The sequence below is a fragment of the Scyliorhinus canicula genome, chromosome 8 (assembly GCF_902713615.1).
Source record: "Scyliorhinus canicula chromosome 8, sScyCan1.1, whole genome shotgun sequence".
Classification (NCBI taxonomy): Eukaryota; Metazoa; Chordata; class Chondrichthyes; order Carcharhiniformes; family Scyliorhinidae; genus Scyliorhinus; species Scyliorhinus canicula.
In genome coordinates, this window is record NC_052153.1 from 8,014,852 (window position 1) to 8,040,619 (window position 25,768).

Sequence of the window (25,768 nt, forward strand, 5' to 3'; positions counted from 1 at the left end):
GCATTTTTATAGCCTCTCTCTAATTGCCCTCGAGGAGGTGGTGGTGAGGTGATGATTCAAGAAATGCTTATTTTCTTGACAAAACCAACCTTCTCAACAGGATTCGGGTTAACACCCGAAAGTACTTGTATGTTAGTGAGAAACAGCATTAGCAGTTCATCAAATGGCTGCCTGACCTGCTGGGTGTTTCCACCATTTCCAATTTCTATTTCAGATTTCCAACATTTGCAGTACTTTGACCTTGCACTTGCCTAATTTCATGCTGAAACATTTTGGCAGGCAGTGGATTGCTGATTGTCATGAATGCAAGTATATTTAACCATAGAATATTTAGAGATTTTAGTTTTCTGGTACACCAACTGAGATTGAACATGAAAATATCAGGATTCATCAGTGACATAAAATCTAGCATTTTTAAATTTAATTTTTGTTTGATTTTAGTAATACTTGTTTTCTTTTTCTTGGCATTGGCAGATAAAGTACTGGTGACACCTTTTCGCCAAACAGTGGTGCCTCCGCCAATGTGTGCATATCAGCTGCAGCTGCCCTGTGCTGTGAATCAGATTGTATTCTCGTCAGATCCACAGAGGAGCAATGATATTGCAATCCTGACAACAGACAGCCGGATTTCAGTCTACCAGGCTGGTGAGCATACATGGCTAGTGACCAACTGCTTTATTGCAGCAGTTTTTAAATGAGCGGAAAAGAAATGTCACGATTTTGTGCTAATAAGTAAACTGACAATACATAGAAGGCCATTCATTCCACACAGTAAGTGCCGTCCACTCTGTCACGGACAACAACACAATTCATTTAATCTTTTGAGGAAAGGCTCTCCCAAGATTGTGTCCTGTCCCCTCTCCAACTAAATTGAGCAAAAATTCAGAATACTGTATAGAATCTACAGAAACTTACCATTCACTGTTTATGTTACAGACAAGCCTCTTCCCACCTTGTCCTCTCGCTGGATAAGCATATCATTCTATTACCTTTCTGTCCAATGCTTCTCTCGCTTCTACTGTGATTAGCACTGTTGCTTCACAGCGCCAGGGTCCCAGGTTCGATTCCTGGCTTGGGTCACTGTCTGTGTGGATTCTGCACATTCCCCCCCGTGTCTGCGTGGGTTTCCTCTGGCTGCTCCGGTTTCCTCCCACATGTCCCGAAAGATGTGCTTGTTAGGTAATTTGGACATTCTGAATTCTCCCTCAGTGTACCCAAACAGGCGCCGGAATGTGGCGACTGGGGGCTTTTCACAGTAACTTCATTGCAGTCTCAATGTAAGCCTATTGGTGACAATAAAGATTATTATTATTTATGCTTCAACCACTCCCTGTGGCGGCATGTTCCACATTCTCATCACTCTCTGGGTAAAGTATTTGCTGAATTCCTCAATGGATTTATTAATGACTGTCTTATATTTAGAGCCCCTAGTTTTTGATATCACCAACAATTGGTACCATCTTTATATTGAGCACCGTCATTATTTTGAAGACATACATCAAGTTATCACTCAGTCTCCTCTTTCCTGGAGAAAAAGGGCTCCCAAGCCTGTTCCGTCTTTCCTGATTGTATCTTTCTTGTAAATCTCTTTAGTGACTTTTATATCTGCCGATCCTTAAAATCTACATTATTTAATAATTAGCAGTGGCTGACTATTCGACAGGCTCGACAGAACATTTGACAATTACCCCTATCCATAATTGAATCGAAATGACTATAGTCGATAGCTAAGTGGGTAGTCAAACAAATCTGAGTTCAAGCTCTATTCAAGACTTCACGAGCACATGGTCTCGGCTGACGTTTCAGTGTCAGGCCGAGAGGGTGCTGCACTGCTGGAGGTGTGCCTTTTGAGTGAGTTGTTAAGCTGCATCTGCCTTCTCAGGCGGGCATACAAGATTGCACGGTAATATTCCAGCAAGGACACTGGAGTTGTCCGAGTGATATTGATCCCTCAGCCAACAGTGCTTAAACAGATTATCCGATCATTATCATATTGCTGTTTGTGGAAGCTTGCTGTGTATAAATTGGCAGCCGCATTTCCATACATTTTAATATTGACAACAATTCAGAAATATTTTATTGACGGCGAAGTGACTTGGGAAGTCGAAAAACACCCTATATAAATGTTTAATTAACAAAATATACAATTATTCTAGATGATTGAAAGAATTTTCAATTAGATTTTAATTTTTGTTTTCTTGAGCAGGTGATGGTGTGAATGAGGACACTCAAATTAAAGTTGGTGCTGGCGGTGGAAGTGGATCGAAGAAACGCATCACAATCCCCAAACTGGTAAAAACATACAGGTTGGTTTAATTTGGTGGTATTGCTCCCCCTGCTCTTCCATGAACTACTTGTGCTTTATACAATTCGTGCCTAGCTGGTTTTATGCCAGAAGGTGGGGAAGTGGTGATATTATCAATGTTGATCCAGGGCAGCACGGTGGCCTAGTGGTTAGCACAACCGCCTCATGGCGCTGAGGTCCCAGGTTCGATCCCGGCTCTGGGTCACTGTCCGTGTGGAGTTTGCACATTCTCCCCGTGTCTGCGTGGGTTTCGCCCCCACAACCCAAAAATGTGCAAGCTAGGTGGATTGGCCACGCTAAATTGCCCCTTAATTGGAAAAATGATTGGGTACACTAAATTTAAAAAAAAAAAAAAAAATCAATGTTGATCCCTTGTAAGGCTCTGGGAACCTAGGTTTGAATCCCACCTTAGCAGGTGGTGAACTTTGAATTTGATTTTTTTAAAAACCTGATGATGGCTATGAAGTAATTGACGATTGTCGTCAAACCCATCAAGCTCACTAATGCCCCTGAGGGAAAGAAATCGGCCATCCTTGCCTGTCCTGGCCTCCGTGTGACTCCAGAACTACAGCAGTGTGATCGACTTTTAACTGCCCTCTGAAATGGCCCAGCAAGCCACTCAGTTCAAGGGCAGCCAGGAATGGGCAATAAATGCTGGGACTTTCCAACAATGCCCACATCTCCTGAATGGACTTTTAAAAAAATAATGTGGCTGTGAAAATTACCATTAGTAGGTCACCGAGGTGGCTCACCTTCAGTGGATGTAGAATATATTTCTTCATGAGTGAGGGACATTGGTTTACACGTCCTCCTGTTTGGTCTTTAGCTGCTCATTGATAATGTAGATCTCCGATTTTAACCGCTCCAACATTGGTGGCTCTGCTTCCAGTTGCCTGGGTTGTAAGCTCTGGAATTCCCTCCCTAAACCTCTCTGCCTCTCCGATACTCCTTGGAACCCAGTTTCATATCCCCCCCATGTGGCCCAGAGTCCAGATTTATTTGGTTAACTCCGTTTGAAATGCCTTGAGATTTTCGAGGTGCTATATAAATGCAAGTTGTTGCTGTCACCTGCCATAAGGTAAGCAAGTGCCCTGTAAATTGCATTTCCTGCAGAGACCTTTCCTTCCTGAGTGATGCTGGTGTTAAAAGGGTTAACTTATGAGGACGGGTTGCAGAGCAGAGGCTCCCATTCCCTTGAATATAGAAAATTAAGAGGTGATCTAATTAAGGTGTTTAAGAAAGGATTTGTTAGGGTAGTGTTATGGGTCAGGGTTTAGAGAACCCCAAAGTGTATCATAGAGTTCACCTGACCCACAACTTTTAATTGTGGTATGGGTAATGGCTTTACAGGAATGGTACAGCAGAAATGGAAAAGTATTTTTTAAAAACAAAACAATGTTTATTCTATGAACTCAAGTTAACCTTTTTAAAACAAACAGTGAATATCTTAGCAACCATTAAATCAAATACACCCCCCAAAGAATACAACACTAAGTAATCTGTATGCTGTCCTTTTAGCACCCAAAAGACTTAACAAACCTCTAAACAGAAGTACATCAGGGTTTACATTCAATACTGAAAACATTTATAATTCTGAATTCACCAAAGGGGCTGTTTAGCACAGGGCTAAATCGCTGGATTTGAAAGCAGACCAAGGCAGCAATTCCCGTACCAGCCTACCCTAACAGGTGCCGGAATGTGGCGACTAGGGGCTTTTCACAGTAACCTCATTTGAAGCCTACTTGTGACAATAAGCGATTTTCATTTCATTTCATGATTAAGAGATAGTCCTTCATGGCAGAGAGCTCAGCAGTACAGCTGCTTTTTCTGATTTCATCTGCAACACACTGAAAAATGAATTCTCAAATTCTCAAAGTGAAACTAAAAAGCAGAACCAGAGCTCAGCTCCACCCAAACTCTGACATCACTGCAGTAACATGAGCAGCTAACCATTTCTTAAAGCGACATTCTCATGACAGTAGATAGAGAGAAGCTGTTTTCTCTGATGGGGTGGGGTTCCAAAACAAGGGGAGCCAAGCCATTCTGCAGTGATGCCAGGAAGCACTTATTCACACAAAGGGGAAGGGAACTCTCAACCAAGCAGCCGGCGCTCAGTCGGAAATCTCAAAGCTGAGGTTGGTAGAGCTTTGCCATGAAGGGGTGTTAAGGATTATGGAGCCAAGACAGGTGGATGGGGTTAGGACACAGACCAGCCATCGTCTTAACTGAATGGCGGAACAGACTGGGGGTTGCTGAATGGTTTCCTCCTGTTCTTGTGCTCCTGAACCTGCTGGCACAAACAGAGTGGGCTGAATGGCCTTGTGTACTGTGTCATTCTATGGTGGTAATTTCTGATGATAATATGACTAAATGACTTGATTCTCTACCTGCTGCATCAAGCACCAAACTCCTGACAGCTGTTAGCACATTTCTGACATAACTTAGACCTCAGGCAAGAGAGACAGCCCGCCACTACCGAATAGAGAAACTCATACACCAACGAATGATTCTAATAGGCGAGCACAACCTAAGGCTTCCAACCCACCCCGGAGCTATTCCACAAGTCAAGCACCGCACATTTCACCGTTTTGGAGTTTGTTACAAACTACATACTATCCTGTGGACTAAGAATGTAACCAAATAATTGATTGCTAGTACAGAACTTGGAGATTGCGGAAGAGAGACACATTGCTGAAGTTTTCTTCTTGCACTCATCAGGACTAACACAAGAATGCCAAATTTCAAACAATCACAATAATTTATACCGCAGGAGGAAATGGTGCTGGTTGCTTGGCAAATCAATTCTGATCAATTGGCTAAAGTGTTGCAATGGAGAAAGCAACAGGTAACTGTAGGCTCAGACCTTACTGAAACAGCCCCCGCTTGCAAAACCCGAAGCAAAACATCTGCTGGATGTGATTCCATGATTGGGCAGCACTTGCTAAACAATCCTGAGTGCGCTAATAGCTACATCAACAACCAATTTAAGACAGTCGGACAAGCTCATAACGTGACTCGTTTACACTTTCTAGAAGTGCAGGACCCATTCTCTGCAAACAAAAGGAATATGTTCAAGCCATGTGCCTTTTTTGAATTACCGTGAGGAGCCTAGTTTCTTGTTGTTTTCTCCATTGCAATGCCTCAGCCAGTCAGAGTCGATTTGCCAGACAATCTTTCTTTCATGTAGTGCAAATTGTTATCGTTTGAAATTTGACCGTCTCGCGCGCAAGACAAAAGCTTCAGCAACATGTCACTCTTTCCAGAAATTTGAAATGCGAGTGATCCAATGTATTGTAACCAAACAAGCAAGAGAAAAAACATATTGAAATATAAACATCACTAAATTTTTCCCAACTAATTAGTCACAAAAATTAAATTTGAAAGCATAATTTGTGCCCAAGGCGTTAACTTTGGATCAACTTTTTAAAAAAATTATTAACTTTTAATCAAGTTTTGTTCTAACTTTTTGTCTTTGTGGAAATGACAGAATTAAGTTTGAAGAAGGAGCTAGTGAGCCCCTGAACCCATTGAAGTTGCGAATGATTACCTGGGTAAAGGAGAGCATGTTTCTGGCTCTGTGTCAAGGTCACAGGACTTCGCAGTCTGTTGTCTGTCAGCTGGTAACTTCATCAGAGGAGTCTCAGGAGGGAGAGATTCAGATCAGGTATGGAATCTGGCCCATTTCGGAAGGATCATCTTTTTGTAGAGTCCGAGAACGCAAAACAACTCAACACCACTCCTTCGACAGCACCATAAAAACCCATAACGTTTACACCTAGCAGGACAAGGACAGCAGATGCTTGGGAACACCACCACTCTCCAAGACACACACCACACTGTCTTGGGACTATATCGCCATTCCTTCACTATCAAAATCCTGGAACTCCCTTCCTAATAGCACTGCGCATGTTCCTACGACACATGGACTGCAGCAGTTCAGGAAGGCAGCACACCGCAACCTCAAGGGTAATTAGGGATGGGCAATAAATGCTGGCCTAACCACATCCCATGAACAAATAAAAATATAAACAAGCAATCCTAATCATACTGGAATTCTCCAATTGCAGAGTTCATAGTTTTGCAGCATACCAGGAGTTCAGTATTTGCAATTTGCGGAAGCGCTACGGTTATGATATTTACAAAAGTTTTAATCTCAGGATGTTGGGATAGCTGGGATAAGGCGACTTATTTTAAATTTAATGAGTGAAGTGATTATTGAGGCTTGTATTGTGAAATTTGAAATACATGCCATTTGAAAAGTTTGATTCCATTGCTTCCCTGCTGACTTTCCGCCCACACCCTGATCTGGAATGTCCACACAATGCTGTGCACCAGAATTAAATCTCTTGCGTTAAGTCCAGCTAATTGGAATAAATCAATGATTCTTTTAACTCAGCAAATGCTCCTCTCACATACGTATAGCAAAATATCTTATTGTATCTGTTTGTGCAGGGTTTAACGTACAAATATAAACTGGAAATGCACAGCAAGTCATGCAGCACCGTGTTGCCAGACCTGCTAAGTATTTCCAGCACTTCCTGTTCTAATTTCAGATATCCGCATGAGCAGTGTTTTTGTCTTTTATATTGCGGTATCAAATACTGTCCTTCAATTCTAACCCTGTTCCCTGCGAACCATGACAGTCTGTTGCTTTCTGCTACATCTTTGTGATAATAGTGTTGTTAATGTTTCTAGGTCTCCTGTAATCGTGGATGGCCACGTAATCAACCTGTGCCACAACCAGAAGACCCATACTGTTGCTTTGCTGCTTTCCAGTGGGCAGATTCTAAGATACTTCTGGGGTTTGTGTATTTCTAATTAAGTAACTTAAATAAAACATGGCGACTGTTTTATTATCTGCCAGTAACCAGTCCTTGGGACTTTGAGCTTCTATTAGGAGTACATATTTTATTTTATCTTTATTTTAAAAAATTTTTTAGAGTACCCAATTCAGTTTTTCCAATTAAGGAGCAATTTAGCGTGTTCAATCCACCTACCCTGCACATCTTTTGGGTTGTGGGGGCGAAACCCACGCAAACACGGGGAGAATGTGCAAACTCCACACGGACAGTGACCCAGAGCCGGGATCGAACCCGGCACCTCGGCGCCGTGAGGCAACAGGGCTAACCACTGTGCCTCCGTGCTGCCCTATTAGTACATATTGAGCGAGAGTGAGAAATCGTTGTCTCTCTCTCTCTCTCTCTCTCTCTCTCTCTCTCTCTCTCTCCCCCCCCCCCCCCCCCATCTGTCATTCTCCAGTTTTGGTGAGCTGAAAATTCCTATGGGGAAACACTTCCTGTGGGCAAGGCACTCACATCACAAACAGAACAAATTCATTACATCAGCCAAGGGTGTACAGACTGCAACTCTTTTCTCTTGAGGGGTGACCTAATCTTTAAAATGGTTAACGCTTTCGATAGAGCGGACCCAGAATGAGAGGCTTCACTTGTGGGGATGAACAGAATCGAACGCCATCAATAGAAGATTGCAATTCAAATGAGAATTCATAATAAACTTTTCTTTGCTTACCTGGAGAGTGATGAGAATGTGGCAGTAGTTGAGGCAAGTAGTGTGGGTAGCACAGTGGTTAGCACTATGACTTCACAACGCCAGGGTCCCAGGTTCAATTTCCGGCTTGGGTCACTGCCTGTGCGGAGTCTGCACTTTTTCCCCGTGTCTGCTTGGATTTCCTCCGGGTGCTCCAGTTTCCTCCCACAAGTCCCGAAAGACTTGCTGCGAGGTGAATTGGACATTCTGAATTCTCCCTCTGTGTACCCGAATGTGGCGACTGGGGGATTTTCACAGTAACTTCATTGCAGTGTTAATGTAAGCCTATTTGTGATAATCAAGATTATTATAAAAGTAATATGAGGGAGTAAATGATGGAGGGTTAATGCTAATGGAGTTCAATGTGAAAGGGATGGGAAGAAGCTCTGATTTGTATTTTTTTGCATTTGTTACCTTTGCAAACACACGGAAATAATTATAAATGTTTTTCTTTCCTGCCCCTCCTACTCCCCCACCAGACGTGAATTGATCTTGTGGCCAATACGTTTCATTATGCCCCGGTGTCTACATGTCAACTTTAATTTGGGTAATGCTTTGAGATGCAACTTCGCCTGATCAAACAAAACAGGTTTCATCACATTATTGGCCAGTTGTCACTGTCAATTCCAAGTTAGGTCTGTTGGAGAGATGACTAAATTTACTTTTGGAAATAAAAAAGGGTCAGTTTGATTTGCAGTACTGTTCTTGGTACTAATTGCATTGAAATAATGCCAGTAAAGCTATTGTTAGGATGTGTACTTGCCTTTTTATCTAGCTTAGAGAATTCTTGCTCACAAACCCGTAACTTCATTTGAAGCCTACTTGTGACAAGCGATTTTCATTTCATTTTTCATTTTCATTTTGAAGCTATTTATCAATCTGTCTTATTCAAATTAGGGCCTGTCTGTAGCTTCTAATGAGAGATCATAGAATCCTCACAGTGTAGAAGGAGACCATTCAGCCCATCAAGTCTGCACCAATCCTCTGAAAGAGCACACTATCTAGGTCCAATCCCCCACCCTATTCCCGTAACTCCACCTAGGGGCAATTTAGCATGGCCAATCCACCTAACCTTATACTGTGGGAGGAAACCGGAGCACCCGGAGGAAACCCACGCAGACGTGGGGGAACATGCAAACTCCACACAGACAGTTACCAAGGCCAGAATTAAACCCGGATCCTGGCACTGTGAGGCAGCAGTGCTAACCACTGTGCCATCCCTTTGCAGAGTTACAGATGTGAGGAGAGAGGGAATGGTGCTAAAACCCTGCGTGTGTTTATTTTCTAAACAATAGACTCCACCATTGGCACCATACATTCAGTTACCTGAGCCTTAAGGTCCAGAATTCAGTCACTAAACCGCTTTGACTCTTGATCTCTTGCTCTCACTCTCTTCCTTTAAGACACTCTTTAAAATCTTCCTCTTTGACCAAATTTTTACTCACCTGCCGTAAATACCTCCTTATGTGGCTCTGTCAAATTTTGATAACTCCAATGAAGCATCTTGGGGCAACACGCTTGAAGTTACCGCGCAGATGGAAGTTGCTGTTGTCTATATTCAGATTTCAATGTCTCCTTCAGCTACAGATTCCTCTGAGTCATGTGTGAAACCCTGGAAGTCAGCTACTGGATGTTTGGTGCAATTTCCTCAGCCTTGTATTGAGACAGCTCTATGTACTGTCGATGCAGAGGTAAGCGGGTTTATCTTTCTCTGGCATGTTTTTTTTTCTTCCACCTGAAAGCATCGGCTCTGAAGAAGAGTCACACGGACTCAATGTTAACTCTTTCTCTCTCTCTCTCTCTTCACCCATGCTGCCAGACCAGGTGAGGTGGATTGGCCGTGATAAATTGCCCCTAAGTGTCCGAAAGGTTAGGTGGAATTACTGGGTTACAGGGATAGGGTGGGGAAGTGGGCCTAGGTAGAATGCTCTTTCAGAGAATCATTGCACACTCGATGGGCCAAATGGCCTCCTTCTACACTGTAGCGATTCTGTGATCTGCTGGGATTATCCAACATTTCTTGTTTTTGTTTCAAGTTTCTGACATTCACAGTATTTTGCTTTTATATTATAAGAGCATCAGCTGTTTGCCACAGTGCTGCCCCAGAGGCATCAGGTGCAACCTGAATCCTCATGCAGAAGGTCATTCTCAATGAACATCCCTGAACACGGAGTGTCCGCAGGCTGTTTGACATAGTGGGGAGGGATGCCTGATCCAACCCCCATCCAACTTCCGCCTGTGCTTCCAACTGTAGGCGCTGAACAGCATTGATGAGAGAAATCTATCTCTCCTTAATTGAAAGTGAAATGAAAATAGGGCCCCTCTTGCCAAATATCAGAGATAACAAACTTATCAAAACCTCAGACCTACCTGTTTTTTGCGGTTCAGCCACTTATTTCATTCCTCGTCTCTTCAGCAGCCCCTCAGGATTGAGGATGGCTTACTTCCATTCCAGTTCGATGGGTTCCGAGAGGGTTGATAAGTCTGAAAGCACGATCTGCAGACTGCCACATGTGGGCAGGGCAGGCAGTGTTCGAAGGGCAGGGTAGATTAATTGTTTGTAGGTTTGTGCAGGTTCCCAACATAGTCTCTCGATTTGCTCGGTGCCTTTCTGAACAACCATTCTCCATTCTGGTCGGTCGCAAGCCAGGAACTCCCATATATTTGACCTCTTCCGGAATCCTTTGAGGACATCCCTAAAGTGTTTCCACTGTCTCTTATTTCATTAACAAACGGATGCAATGATTGGGTTATTTCATTGTTTCAAGCATCTGCACCTAAAATTGAGCTTACCGTTTCCTATCTGTTCTCCCCTCTAGCAAATGGTCTTGGGTCTGACAGAAAGATCTCGTTTTTTCATCAACGATTTAGAGGTAAGTTGCATTATTTCTGATGTGTTTTATTTGAAAGCATTTGGGGTTGTTTTCTTGGCAAATTTAAAGCAGTGAATGCCGTTTTAAAAATTACTTTTGGGGTGTTTGCATTCTAAACAGATAGCCTCCAACGTCACGTCATTTGTCGTGTGCGATGAGTTCCTGCTGTTCACGACCCATTCACACACCTGTCGCTGTCTCGATCTTAGGACTACTTCATTAAAAGGTGAGTGTGTAAAACACAGTAAACTGGATTAAGGTGCTCAGAGATCAGTATTATTAGACTGCTTGGAGTTTTGTTTGTCATCAGAAGGGAAAATTGCAGTTGCTACCCACTGCCCTGTGCCGAATAACGTTTTTGTTGCCAATCCTGATGCAAGTTGCAGGGCAGCACGGTAGCATTGTGGATAGCACAATGGCTTCACAGCTCCAGGGTCCCAGGTTCGATTCCGGCTTGGGTCACTGTCTGTGCGAAGTCTGCACATCCTCCCCGTGTGTGCGTGGGTTTCCTCTGGGTGCTCCGGTTTCCTCCCACAGTCCAAAGATTTGCAGGTTAGGTGATTGGCCATGATAAATTGCCCTTAGTGTGCAAAATTGCCCTTAGTGTTGGGTGGGGTTACTGGGTTATTGGGTTAGGGGGAGGTGTTGACCTTGGGTAGTGTGCTCTTTCCAAGAGCCGGTGCAAACTCGATGGGCCGATTGGCCTCCTTCTGCACTGTAAATTCTATGAATTCTATGAAGTTTAAGGATCTCCGTGAATTCTATTTAAGCAATCTTTATACCTGATGCAAAATTGGCAAACTAGCTCTTGTAATCAGGACACTGTAGGTCCTTGCTGTTTATGCCTGTGCTTTTAAGACGTTGACCGCCTAAGATTGATTGAATTTGTTGTCTCCACAAGCAGCTTTGTCGCACCTTTCAAGTAGTGATTCCCAGCCAAACGATGAAACAGTCCGTAGAGTGGAGAGAGGTTCTCGCATTGTGACTGTTGTCCCCCAGGACACCAAACTCCTCCTTCAGGTCAGTAGTGGCATTGCTGAAATGCGTTGCTCTCCTTCCTCTCGTCTCGAGTGCAGCAGCCAGGAGAAGGGGTATGGTAATTGGGAGCAAAACTGAAATACCAGCCGTTGATTTAAATAAAGAAATAACGTCCCTTTGAGGTTGTGAATCAGCTTTAATGCCAAATAACTGGTGTACGCTGCACAAGTGGAAAGAATCCAACACCTGCAACATCACAGCAAATTTTCCCTTTGGTTTCTAGATTTTCGTACAAAGTGAAGTGGAAATAGAATCATAGAATTTACAGTGCAGAAGGAGGCCATTCGGCCCATCAAGGCTGCACCGGCCCTTGGAAAGAGCACCCGACCGAAGCCCATACCTCCACCCTATCCCCACACCTCCACCCTATCCCTGAACCCCATCTAACCTTTTTGGACACTGGGGACAATTTGGCATGGCAAATCCACGTAACCTGTACATCTTTGGACTTGTGGGAGGAGACCGGAGCACCCGGAAGAAACCACGCAGACACGGGGAGAAAGTGCAGACTCCACACAAACAGTCACCCAAGCCGGTTATCAAACCTGGGACCCTGGAGATGTGAAGCAACTGTGCTAACCACTGTGCCGCCCCAAATCTGGAGCTCTCTTCCCCACAAAGCTCCTGATGCTGGGAGTCAATTGAAACATTTCAGAACTATGATTGTTAGCATTTTTGTTAGGTGAGGGTATTAAGAGTTACAGAAGCAAGGTCGTTCGATCGAGTTAAGATACAGATCACCAGTGATCTGACTGAATGGCAGGACAGGCTTGAGAGGCTTGTTCATATGATTCCTGGAATAACATAATAACATAATTCTTAATGAACAAAATACCAATCTTCTGCCAACTATTAACCAGTGCAGATAATTGAATGGCATAACACACTCGAAGGAGACTGACCTACTCCTGCACATCCGTGTACTGTGGGGGGGAAACCAGAGCATCTGGAGGAAACCCACGCAGACACTGGGAGAAAGGGCAAAATCCACAGTCACCCAAGGTTGGAATTGAACCCTGGTCCCTGGCGCTGTGAGGCAGCAGTGCTAACCACTGTGGCATCCCTCAAAGACTTGCGTGTCTCGTGTAGGAGTGAAAACCCATGTGTTTTATGGAGCATTGTAGTATTGTGTTCAGGGGCCTGAGTGGCCAGAATCAATGGCTGAGACCGTGGATGAGTTTATGAATTAAGAAGAAGAGTGGGCCCTTCGGCCCCTCAAACCTACTCCGCCATTTATTAAGATCATGGCTGATCTAATTGTGGCATCAACTCCACATTCTGGCTATCCTCCGGTAACCCTTGACTTCCTTGTCAGTCAAGAATCTTATATTCAGTGACCTTGCCTCCACCGGGGAAGGGGGTTTGAAAGTCTCTTGGGGGGGGGGGGGGGGGGGGGGGGGGGGGACACTCTTTTAATCTCCATCTCAAGTGGGCCGTGACACAGAGATGGACTGAGGAGTACGTTCATCTCTCATACTGCTTCGGGTCCTGATTCTCATTTAAGGAGTATTGGAATTAATTTCATGAAATATATTCATCACAATAAGCTCCACGTATCCATGACAAATGTCTGAATTGGCCCAAATGTTAGGAAAACACCCAAGATGCTTCACAGGATTATTATCAAATACAATTTGACACTGAGCCATGTACAGAGGTATTAGGACAGGTGACTTGGTTAAAGAGAGAGGTTTTAAGGCACATTTTAAAGGCGAATAGAGAGGCAGAGTGGTCCAGGGAAGTAATTCCAGAGCTACGGGTCTCCGCAGTTGAGGGCACGACCGCCACTGGTGGAGTAATGGAAACCGGGGTGCGAGATAGCAAAATTGGAGGAGTGCGAAGACCTTGTAAAGGCTGGAGGATCATATTTGGAATAAATTGTCAGATTTGTGTTCTCTTGTGCAGATGCCGCGTGGGAACCTGGAAGTCGTACACCACCATGCATTGGTACTGGCACAGGTGCGAAAATATCTGGACAGGTCTGTAGATCATTAACCTAACTAAAATCAGAGTTGAAGCTGTGGACAATTTTCATATACTACAATGGTTGACCGTTACATCCCTCTGGAAAGCTATCATTGTTCTTAGAGCAGAGAGGGTTAAGGGGCGATACCACAGAAGCGTTCAAAGCTATGAAGGTATTAATAGAGTGAACATGGAGAAGCTGATTCCGCTGGCAGATGGGTCAGCAATCAGAGGACATAAATTTGGGTGGCACAGCGGTTAGCACTGCTGCCTCATAGCACCAGGGACCTGGGTTTGATTCTGACCTTGAGTGACGGAGTGGAGTTTGCACGTTCTCCCCGTGTCTGCGTGGGTTTCCTCCGGGTGCTCCGTTTCCCCTCCACAGAGCAAAGATGCGCAGGTTAGGTAGACTGGCCATGGTAAAATTGCCTCTTAGTGTCCAAAGTTTGGGTGGGGTTACAGGGAAAGGACGGGGCCATGGGCCGAGGTAGGGTGCTCTTTTGGAGGATCAGTGCAGACTCGATGGACCGAATGGCCTCCTTCCACACTGTGTGGATTCTGTGACAGAGGAACTGAGGGGACAGGAGAATTTCATTTACTCAGAAGAAGATTGAATAGCAACTTCCAAAAAGGAAAAATGCTTGGAAAGAGAAAAGTAGGGTGTAGGAGAGGTGTAAGGGATGGGGGACAAATACATCGAGGACAACCAAAGAGCCAGCACAGGCCTGATGGGCCAGATGGCCTCCTGTGTAGTTAAGAATCTGTGTTTGGAGTAACCGATTAATAGAAAATGTGTCAATGTTGATGGTTTAATCCGCTGGGGGAAACATTTGTGAGAAAATGGGAGAAGCTGTAGAATGGTAAAGATCTTCGATTGGAAAATTGTTGTAAATAATAGTACACTTCTGTAAGGAGGCACTAAGGAGTAGAGTCACCAAGCTCTGCTCACACCGGTTAATGTCAGTTCATAAAAGGTCTAGAATAACCTCCCAGGAATGGTGTCTGGCTCAGAAAGACATGGTGAAGAAAAAACTAATGGAGGGAAACCTGTCCATTGTGGTCACTCCAGAGACTGACCAACTATTTTATTTTGCGGTTGTCCTCGGTTCAAAGTATCAATGTACGTAGAATGGGGAACTTTACCCAATATCCACAGAAACTGAAAACTACTTCGCCCGAGGTCAGAGCTGTTCAACTGTTCATTCCCAGAGATAGAGGGCTTTCTCTGCTACTGTGCATGCTGGGTAATGAGATGACCATTCCTTGGGAACTATTCCTTTCATTAAACCCATTGCCGCCTTGTGCTAACCTGCCTACACTGACATTGTGAGAATTGGGGAGCAAGCTGCAAGCTGAAGTGCCCAGTCATCCCGACTCCGTGAAGGGTCCAGATATTGTAGCTTTGCCACAAGCTACCTCCCGTTTTACATTGTAAACGGGATTGGTGCAATGAAGGCTGGCCATAGTTTGTAATTTGCGAGTGTCCATGAATTCAGAGTGCCTGTTCTGTATCTCACCACCCAAGTTACTTGGGGTCTCAATGTTCTTTGCAAATATCCTTTCATAGAGATTTCAATAAGTAGCCAATTTTTTGCAAATGTCCTTTTATGTAGATTTCACTGCCTTAATAAAGAGAGGGGGAAATGTTGTCAATTTTAATGAAGTGATTACTGCTGCATGAGATAATTGCTGTTCATTCAACCTGTTCATTACCTTTTAATTAGGCTTAAGTACAAGGAAGCCTTTGAATGTATGAGGAAGCTGAGAATAAATCTCAATCTCATCCATGATCACAACCCGAAGGTGAGTAACTTGATCAAACATTTTCCAACAACTTTTATCCGGTTTACCATGATGCCATGTCTCTCACTGAGGGGAGGAGATTGGTCCTTCCTGCGCATTAACTGATTAATAGAAGATGTGTTTTAGCAGTTTGATTCTCTTGGTCTTTCTCTTTCCCACGGAAAGTAAATGTGACACCAATATCTGTGCCTCGTCATCCATTTGTACGGTGAATAAAGGCTGCTCGAGCACAGTGAAGCAGAATCTCTTTGTCGTTGAAGTAGCTGTCTTCAGTGATATGATCCTCGGAGTTATAAACACACCATGTGCTATAGATTAAGTAGGAAAGAAAAGCATTGCATTTATATCGCTCCTTTCAAGATATCGGGACGACCCAAAACACTTTGCAGCCAATTAAGTTCTTTTGAAGTTTAGCCACTGTTGAAACATAGATAATGTGGAAGTCAATGTGCACAGCAAGGCTACCCAAAACTCAACATGATAGAATCTACAGCACGGAAACAAACTAAGCAGCATGGTAGCACGGTGGTTAGCACAGTTGCTTCACCGTTCCAGGGTTCCAGGTTCGATTCCCAGCTTGGGTCACTGTCTGTGCGGAGTCTGCACGTCGCCCCCATGCCTGGGTGGGTTTCCTCCGGGTGCTCCGGTTTCCTCCCACAGTCCAAAGATTGATTAGGTGGATTGACCATGCTAAATTGCCCTTCGTGTCCAAAAAGGTTAAGTGGGTTATGGAGACAGGGTGACGGTGTGGGCTTGAGTGGAGTGCTCTTTCCAAGGGCCGGTGCAAACTCGATGGGCCGAATGGCCGCCTCCTGCACTGTAAAATCTATGAAAATCTACTCGGGCTTACTGGTCCGTGCTGGTCTCATATTTTTCCACAAGCTTCCTCCCAGCCTCCTTCTCACTATACCAGCAAATCCTTCTGTTATTTTGTTCTTCATCCAGTTTCCTCTTAAGTGCAACTGTGCTGTTAGCCTCAACCACTCCATATGGTAGCATCTTTCACATTCTTGGTAAAGAATTATGGCCTGAATTCTCTATTGGATATGTTAGTGACTGGTATTTATGACCCCTCGTTTTGGACTTCCCCCAACAAGTGGAAACATCTTCTCTATGCCTACCCTGACAAACCCCTTCATAAACTTTAAGACCTATTAATTGACCTCTCGGTCATCTTTAGAGGAAGGAGCGCCAATTTGCTCCACCTTTTCTGTAAGTATAACTTCTTAGTTCTGATATCATTCTTTAAAAAAATGTTTTCACCTTCGTCAGTGCCTCTTTTATCTTTACAACACCAGGTTAAAGTCCAACAGGTTTGTTTCGAATCACTAGCTTTTGGAGCACTGCTCCTTCCTCAGGTGAGTGAAGAGGTGGGTTCCACGACATGTAGACAAAGTCAATGATGCAAGATGATAAACAATCCTGTCCACCAAAGCTGCTGCTGATGCTCTCTCTGAATGAAAATTGAGCTTTACACAAACTAAAACCTCCTGCTGTCTTGAACATCTTTGCTCCGTCTCGACTTAGTACATAGAAAAAAAATACAGCACAGAACAGGCCCTTCGGCCAATGACGTTGTGCTGAACCTTTGTCCTAGATTAAGAACAAATTAATCTACACCCCATCATTCTACCGTAACCTATGTACCTATCCAATAGCCGCTTGAAGGTCCCTAATGTTTCTGACTCAACTACTTCCACAGGCAGTGCATTTCATATCCCCACAGTCTCTGGATAAAAAACCTACCTCTGACATCCCCCCTATATCCAACATTCACCTTAAATTTTTATGTCCCCTTGTAATGGTTTGTTCCACCCGGGGGAAAAGTCTCTGACTGTCTACTCTATCTATTCCCCTGATCATCTTATAAACCTCTCTCAAGTCGCCCCTCATCTTCTCCATTCTACTGAGAAAAGGCCGAGCACCCTCAACCTTTCCTCGTAAGACCTACTCTCCATTCCAGGCAACATCCTGGTAAACCTCCTTTGCACCTTTTCGAAAGGTTCCACATCCTTCCTAAAATGAGGCGACCAGAACTGCACACAGTACTCCAAATGTGACTTGTAAAGACTTAATTACCTGCAAAGACTCGCATTCAATGTATTATCTTGCATCATTGACTTTGTATATATATGTGGTCATGGAACTCACCCGAGGAAGGAGCTGCGCTCAGAAAGCTAGTGATTCGAAACAAACTTGATGGACTTTAACCTGGTGTTGTAAGACTTCTTACTGTGCTCACCCTAGTCCAATGCTGGCATCTCCACATCTTTTATCCTTACAATATTATACTTGGAACTGTGCACAGTGTGATCTAACCAAGTTTCAATACATATTTGCAGACTTCTTTGATAATGGCTGATTAATTTATTTTAATGATGTTGGTCGAGGGACGAATATTGGCCAGAACACTGGAGAGAGCTCCCCTTGCTCTTCACAATATTGCCATGAGATCTTTTATATCCAGCAGAGCAATCTGCTGAGACATTGGTTTAACGTATCATCTGAAAGAGCCACTATTAGAGTGTAGGACTCCCTCAATACTGCACTAGCAGTCGGAATCAATTCTGTCCATTCCAATTATCAGATCAAGCTAAACCATCGAATGTTCAGATGTCCTCACCCGCTGTCAAATCATCGTATCTCCTTACTTAAGAAAGAATGTAAATGTGTCGAAAGCAGTTCCGAGAAATGTTACTGGACTAATAACTGGAATGGACGGATTGTCTTGGGGGGAGGTTGGACAAGTTAGGCATGTGTCGGCTGGAAGTTAGAAGAGTAAGAAGAGGCAACTTGATTGAAACATAAGATCCGAGAGGTCTTGACAGGGTGGACGTGGAGAGGATGTTTCCTCTTGTGGTAGAATCTAGAACCGGGGTCACCTTTTAAAATTAAGGGGTCACCAATTTAAGACAGAAATGTTTTTCTCTCAGAGTCGTTGGAACTCTCTTCCTCAAAAGGCAGTCGAAGCAGTCTTTGAATATTTTAAAGGCAAAGCTTTATTGGAGTACCCAATTAATTTTTTCCAATTAAGGGGCAATTTAGCATGGCCAATCCACCTAGCATGCACATCTTTTTTGGGTTGTGGGGGCGAAACGCACGCAAACACGGGGAGAATGTGCAAACTCCACACGGACAGTGACCCAGAGCCGGGATCGAACCTGGGACCTCGGCACGTGAGGCAGCAGGGCTAACCCACTGCACCACCATGCTGCCCTTTTAAAGGCAAAGCTAGATCGATTCTTGATGAGCAAGTGGGTGAAAGATTATCAGGAGTAGGCGGGAATGTGGAGTTACGGTTACAATCTGATCAGCTATGATCTTATTGCATGGCGGAGCAGGCTCGAAGGGCTCCTGCTCCCAATTTGCATCTTCATATCTGGGAACCTAATAATGACTGGCTGAAGATTCATTTTGCAGCTTTAATCAGTATAAACCATTTTCTGAATGTGAAAAAAGAATCGTACTCCGTATACATTGGTTCTTGCAGAGAAAAATGTTTAATTGATCCAGAACATGACTAAGTGCACTGCACTGCTCCAAGGACGCAAATGGAATTATCACAGTGGTATACGTTGGCTGGGAGTTTGTCCAGAGTTGCATTTATTTTACCAATACATCTGTTATCTTCAGGTATTTTTGGAAAATTTGGAGAACTTTGTGAAACAGATCGAGTCCATAAATTACATCAATTTGTTCCTGACTGAATTGAAGTAAGTGTCATTAAAAGAAAAAAATGGAACTTTAATTTATGTAACACTGTTGCGGGCAAGCGTTGCGGAGCTGGGGATCGGGGGAGGGGTAACGGGGCTAGAAGCAGCAGGGGTGGGGTGTGTGGACGTGGATGTTTAAGGTGGTGGATGGGGATTGCATTTCTTCCTTATTGCAGCAGGCATACTGGGGTGTGAGCAGAGCTTCTGGGCCTGCCCCGATAACACCAGATAACCAAGTACACTTGGTCCTCTTGCGCACCGTGTAGGCGCTTGTTACCATCAGATGCTCATTCACGGAAAATTAGTTTCTTGCCGCATATTTTTTAAAATATGAATTAAAGACAGAGGATCTGTTCTGCATACACTTTTCTTCTTTTCCAGAGAGGAAGATGTCACAAAGACAATGTACCCATACCTCCCCAGCTCATCAACTTCAGTACATGAGGTTGGGACTAAAGTGAACACAATCTGTGACGCACTCCGAACTACAATGGAGAGAATCAATCCTCACAAGTAAGAAAGAGTGTCATTATCTAGCGCCTTGCATGCTCTGTGATGGCCCAAACCCTTTGCAACCAATTGAATTTCTTTTTAAAGAGTAGTCACTGTTGTAGGAACTGCTGCAGCCAATTTGTTCATTGCAATGTGATAATAACCAGCTAATCAGTTATTTGTTACTGCTAGTTGAGGGATAAATGTTTAGCTTCGGACACCAGGGAGGACAATCCTGCTTTGCTTTAAAATACTGGCATGGGATCTTTTACTTTGAACCGAGGGAGAAGAGAGGACCTTAGTTTGACGTCTCCTCTGAAAGACAGCAATGCCAACTCTGCAGCAGTCCCGAACTTCTGCACCAGGAGTGTCAACCTGGATTATATCCTTGAGTCTCTGGACTGGGACTCGAACCCACAACATAATGACTCAGCCAGAGTGCTTTGCATCGAGCTGCTGCTGACACTAACACTGATGGATAGAGGATTGGCTGACTGGCAGAAGGCAGAGAGTGGGGATAAAGGAGTCTTTTTCAGGATGGCAGCCGGTGACTAGTGGTGTGCCTCAGGGGGCTGTGCTGGGACCACAACTTTTCACAATATACATTAATGATCTGGAAGCAGGAACTGAAGGCACAGTTGCTAAGTTTGCAGATGATACAAAGATCTGTAGAGGGACAGGTAGTATTGAGGAAGCAAGGGGGCTGCAGAAGAATTGGAGAAGCTAGGAGAGTGGGCAATGAAGTGGCAAATGAAATACAATGTGGAAAAGTGTGAGGTTATGCACTTTGGAAGGAGGAATTTAGGCATAGACTAATTTCTAAATGGGGAAATGCTTCAGAAAGCAGAAGCACAAAGGGACTTAGGAGTCCTTGTTCACAATTCTCTTAAGGTTAATGTGCAGGTTCAGTCGGCAGTTAAGAAGGCAAATGCAATGTTAGAATTCATGTCAAGAGGGCTAGAATACAAGACGAGGAATGTACTTCTGAGGCTGGATAAGGCTCTGGTCAGACCCCATTTGGAGTATTGTGAGCAGTTTTGGACCCCGTATCTAAGGAAGGATGTGCTGGCCTTGGAAAGGGTCCAGAGGAGATTAACGAGAATGATCCCTGGAATGAAGAGCTTGTCGTATGAGGAACGGTTGAGGACTCTGGGTCTGTACTCGTTAGTTTAGAAGGACGATGGGGCTCTTATTGAAACTTACAGGATACTGCGAGGCCTGGATAGAGTGGACGTGGAGAGGATGTTTCCTCTTGGAGGAAAAACTAGAACCAGAGGACACCATCTCAGACTAAAGGGGCGATCTTTTAAAACTTAGATGAGGAGGAATTTCTTCAGCCAGGAGAGATGAGGAGGAATTTCTTCAGCCAGAGGGTGGTGAATCTGTGGAATTCTTTGCCGCAGAAGGCAATGGGGGCCAAATCACTGAGTAAATATAAGACATAGATAGATAGGTTCTTGATTAATAACGGGATCAGGGGTTATGGGGAGAAGGCAGGAGAATGGGGATAAGAAAATATCAGCCATGATTGAATGGAGGAGCAGACTCGATGGGCCGAGTGGCCTAATTTTGCTCCTATGTCTTCTCGTTTTATGGTTGTGTTTGCTGAAATGGGATGAACTCTGTGATTACGCCTGCCCAATGGGGTGCCCCTAAGGAGCAGAGGCTAGAGGGCCAGCAGTGCATTGTTTTATTCCTAACGCCCTTTGTCCATAGGCCCTCAGTGAGATTGCAATGTCATTCAATCCACTTAATCAGTAACTTGAGGACAGTAACGTGCCAACCGTTAAATCCTTGTGGAATGCACCAACATCTTTGGCTTTCTTTTGAAGGACGATTGCAATGCTTTAGAATGGCCATTCCTTTGTATGCATTTCTAATTGTTTTTTTAAATTGATTCATGACTGTAAATTATTCCTTGCAAAATGTCCTTCACTTACCTGTTACTTTTCACAGATACAGTTTGTCAATACTGACCTGTCACGTGCGAAAACGTACTCCAGAACTGGAAACTGCTCTTCAGAAAGTCCATGAACTGAGAGGTAACATTTATGTAGTTTTGACAAAAGGTCACTTGTATCCTCGTGCTTTCCTGATGCAATTCTGTGAGTTGGCAACATCGTTATGCCCACAGAGGCCAGTCCATTGAAATCAATAACAAGAGGGTTTCAGATGCAGATCCCACTGAATGACCCCCTCCTGCTGTTATGTTCCTAAAAGTCTTTCCTCTACTGCAAAATGCAATGAACCGTTCATTTATATTCTGTAAATCAAGGGAGATGTGCATTTGCAATGTATTGTAATTATTTGTGTACTGAAATGTTCTTTATTGTGCAATCCTATTGTTATTTTATACATTTTTAAAATTGCAATGATAGTCTATGATATATTATGAATTATGAAAATGTATTTAATTTGTATCGTCACCAGCAGCCCTGATGATTTTTCAATAAACTCTGTATCCATCTCCGTAGCATGGCTCTGTTACCTCCCAGAAATAATTAGAATTCTGCCCTTCTTTCCTCCTCCAGAGGTGCGATGCTGTAACCATTGAACCGATACAGATAAAAGGTGTATCAATTTCTCCCAAATAACTAAGCAAGTTGTGGGAGTTTTGGAAGAATATACGTAATATACCCCTGAGTCAGCCCTGGCCATTCTTAGTTCCTTCACAGAATGATACAGAATTTATAGCACAGAGACAGGTCACTCGGCCCAACTGGTTCATGCTGGTGTTTATGCTTCTCAGGAGCACCCTATCTTTCCGTTTCTTTCTCCCTCGTGTGCCTTTCCATCTTCCGCTTAAAGACACCCATACTATTCACAAGAACTACATGTGGTGGAAGAATTCTACCTTTTGGGGAAAGCAATTTCTCCTGAATCCCTTACTGAATTTATCAGTAACTGCTATATATTGATGGCACTGTTATTCCTAAAGTAGGGTCGCCTAGAACTCTTCTTTTTCAAGGAGGTTTAAAAAATGGCCCCTCTGCGCCTTGTAACAAAGCAAGCCAGCGCTAGCACGATGGGTCGAATGGTCTAATCGTATCATAAAATCACTGCGGTGCAAAGGAGGCCATTCAAGTCTGCATCAACCGTCCGCAAGAACACCCCACCAAGACCAACTCCCCAGCCCACCGTGCCTTATCCCCTTAACCTCACATGCACATCTCTGGACACTAAGGGGCAATTTAGCTTGGCCAATCCACCCAACTTGCACATCTCTGGACTGTGGGGGGGGGGGGAAACCGGAGCACCCGGAGGAAACCCACGCAGACACGGCGAGAAAGTGTAAACACCACATAGACAATCATCTGAGGTCAGAATTGAACCTGGGTCCCTGGCGCTGTGAGGCAGCAGTGCTAACCATTTTGCCACCGGGCCGTCTCCTTCTGTGCTGTAGCATTCTCTGATTCAACACATCTCTTAACTTGTCCTGAGAAGTTCCACAGATAATTTGCATGTAAATTAAAATGAGAGTGCTGCTCCCTTCTTTCTTACCATCATTCATTATTGCACATTGCAGTGGATCCTCCGTCAGACCCCGAGGCAGTCAGTGCCGAAGAGGCACTGAAATATCTCCTCTTCCTGGTAGATGTGAACGAACTATACGACTATGCGGTGGGCACGTATGACTTTGACCTCGTGATGATGGTGGCAGAGAAATCGCAAAAGGTTGGCATGTTTGTTTGCTTATTCCAAAACTCCGTATTGTTTTAGGGCAGGTATTTTATTCATGGACCCATAGACGTTTATAGCACAGAAAGAAGCCATTTGGCCCATCGTGTCCAGATGGGTTGACAAAGATCTGACTGCCCATAGCCCTGGAGGTTATGGCAGCGCACGTGAACATCTAAATACTTCAGAAACTCTCTGACTCAACCATCCTTGCTGACTTCTGTGGGACAGCAGTGAACAAAATAGGCAAGACAGCAAAACCAATCAAAACGTTAAATTAGAAAAGCTGGTGGCTGTTTGAATAAGGTCCACACCAAGGGTTCAGAGGGCTAAATAGTCTACTCCTGTTCCTATGTTCCCGTTGGTATTAAATAAAATGAAGCTCTGAAGCTGATCCTGAGCATGTTTTGGTTGATGTGCGTGTGAATGTCATTCTCTTGTTCCAGGATCCTAAGGAATATCTACCGTTTTTGAACAATCTGAAGAAAATGGAGACCAACTACCAGCGATACACCATAGATAAATATTTGAAACGATACAAAAAAGCTCTCGGCCACCTCAGTAAATGTGGTAAGTGCAACTTCAGAGCGTCAAGTACAATTGGGATTTCCCACTTCAGCAGCTCGATTGCGAAATTAGCACGGTGGGCGTCGCTGACTTATCTCCAAGGAATTTGTCACTTGGGATAATATCCTGTGCACTTGTTTGTACATGTGTGGAGGAGAAGGGGAGCCTTGGCTTTGAAAACTATTTTTTGGCGTGTGACCATATTTGGTGTTGCAAAGGAAGCTCTGTTAAATCTTGTTCTACCAATCGACTTTTTTTTGACGCGACTGTATGTGGACTTCACTTACATGAATTCATAAATCGAAACCTGCTTTTGTTAAAATTATGCAACTAGCTTTGAGTTCCACATGACTAAGTCTGCCAATACTATGAATCATTATCAAGTCAGTAAACATAGTTTGTATTGCATGCAATAATAGCTGTCTGCAATGTAACAACAGCAAATTGTTTTTATGTAGCACCATTTAATGTGTGAAAAGATCCCAAGGTACTTCACAGGGCCACAATCCGACATAATTCGACACCAAGACACATGGAAATATTCGGAGAAAGTCAAAGAGTTAGGTTTTCCGGAGCACCTTAAAAGAGGAAGAGAGTTGGAGAGTTCTAGGGAGGGACTTCCAGAACCTAGGGCTTCAGGCTGATAAAAGTATGGCTGCCATTGTGGAGCGACTACTGTGAGGATGTGAAAGAGGCCAGAATTAGAGGAATGCAGAGATCTTGGAGGGTAGTTGGGCTGAAGGAGGTTACAGAGATAAGGAGGGGTGAGGCCATGGAAGGATTTGAAAAGGAGAGCAGGAATTTTAAATTTGAAGCTTTGTCAGTCAGCAGCTCAGGGTAAACAGGAGTTTAGGTTAGGGTACGAGCAGCAGATTTCTCAATGAGCTCGAGTTTATGGAGGGGCCGACCAGGAGATTTTTGGAATATTCAAGTCGGGAGGTAGCAAAGGAATGGATGAGGGTATCAGCAGTAGCTGAGCTGAGACCGAGGCAGTAATTCTCCAACTACACCTGGTTAAATAAAGATGGAGCAAGACAAGGATAGTCCCACCTAGCTGCACATCGGAGGGACGAAATTGGAAGGTGGTGCTGTCAATGTGTGAAGAGAAATGAGGAAGGATAGTTTACCAAGCTCACAGTCACATAGTTTGTCATTTTTGACTTTGTTAAGGGCTGTTTCATTGTTGTGGACAGGACAAAAACCTGACTGGAGGGTTTCAGACATGGATGTGGATTTGGGAAGTGAAAGCACACTCAAAGATTTCAGAATTGAACGAGAGGTCAGAGATAGAGTGGTAGATTGCGAGGACAGAGTGATAAAGGCTGGATTTTTTTTTGACAGGCTGGGGTAGGACCTGAGGAGGTGGAGTGAGACTAAAGCAAAAATAGTTCATAACTGTCCATGGACTGCTGTAATCGGTTCATAGCCTGGGAAATCGCTTACCCCTATGTTAATGTTTATAATGCACAACATTCCTTATTTCATGAGGGGTTCTTTATACCACCTGTGTGTGATCAGATGAAGTGAACTCACTCTTATCAATAGCATCTGCAAAATAGAACCAGCTGTTGTAGTGTCTGCATTGAGGATTTATTGGAAAATTCTGTATCTAGTATGTGTTTTGATAATTGATGAATGAGATTGAGATGAAATGAAAATGAAAATCGCTTATTGTCACAAGTAGGCTTCAATGAAGTTACTGTGAAAAGCCCCTAGTCGCCACATTCCGGCGCCTGTTCAGGGAGACTGGTACGGGAATCGAACCCGCGCTGCCGGCCTGCTTAGTC

General features: G+C 43.9%; 1 protein-coding gene across 2 annotated transcripts in view; it reads left to right on the forward strand.

Annotated features, from left to right (window-relative positions):
- elp1 (elongator acetyltransferase complex subunit 1) overlaps positions 1 to 25,768 on the forward strand; it is an 87,708-nt gene that overhangs the window by 27,399 nt on the left and 34,541 nt on the right. For both annotated transcript variants that reach the window (XM_038804111.1, XM_038804112.1), the window contains exons 12-26: positions 475 to 645; positions 2,207 to 2,306; positions 5,793 to 5,969; positions 7,001 to 7,107; positions 9,434 to 9,543; positions 10,672 to 10,725; positions 10,846 to 10,951; positions 11,630 to 11,745; positions 13,669 to 13,742; positions 15,453 to 15,531; positions 19,165 to 19,244; positions 19,626 to 19,757; positions 21,693 to 21,778; positions 23,263 to 23,411; positions 23,861 to 23,984. In XM_038804111.1, the coding sequence (XP_038660039.1) occupies positions 475 to 645; positions 2,207 to 2,306; positions 5,793 to 5,969; positions 7,001 to 7,107; positions 9,434 to 9,543; positions 10,672 to 10,725; positions 10,846 to 10,951; positions 11,630 to 11,745; positions 13,669 to 13,742; positions 15,453 to 15,531; positions 19,165 to 19,244; positions 19,626 to 19,757; positions 21,693 to 21,778; positions 23,263 to 23,411; positions 23,861 to 23,984 (1,665 nt within the window). The remainder of the gene's footprint in view (positions 1 to 474; positions 646 to 2,206; positions 2,307 to 5,792; positions 5,970 to 7,000; positions 7,108 to 9,433; positions 9,544 to 10,671; positions 10,726 to 10,845; positions 10,952 to 11,629; positions 11,746 to 13,668; positions 13,743 to 15,452; positions 15,532 to 19,164; positions 19,245 to 19,625; positions 19,758 to 21,692; positions 21,779 to 23,262; positions 23,412 to 23,860; positions 23,985 to 25,768) is intronic.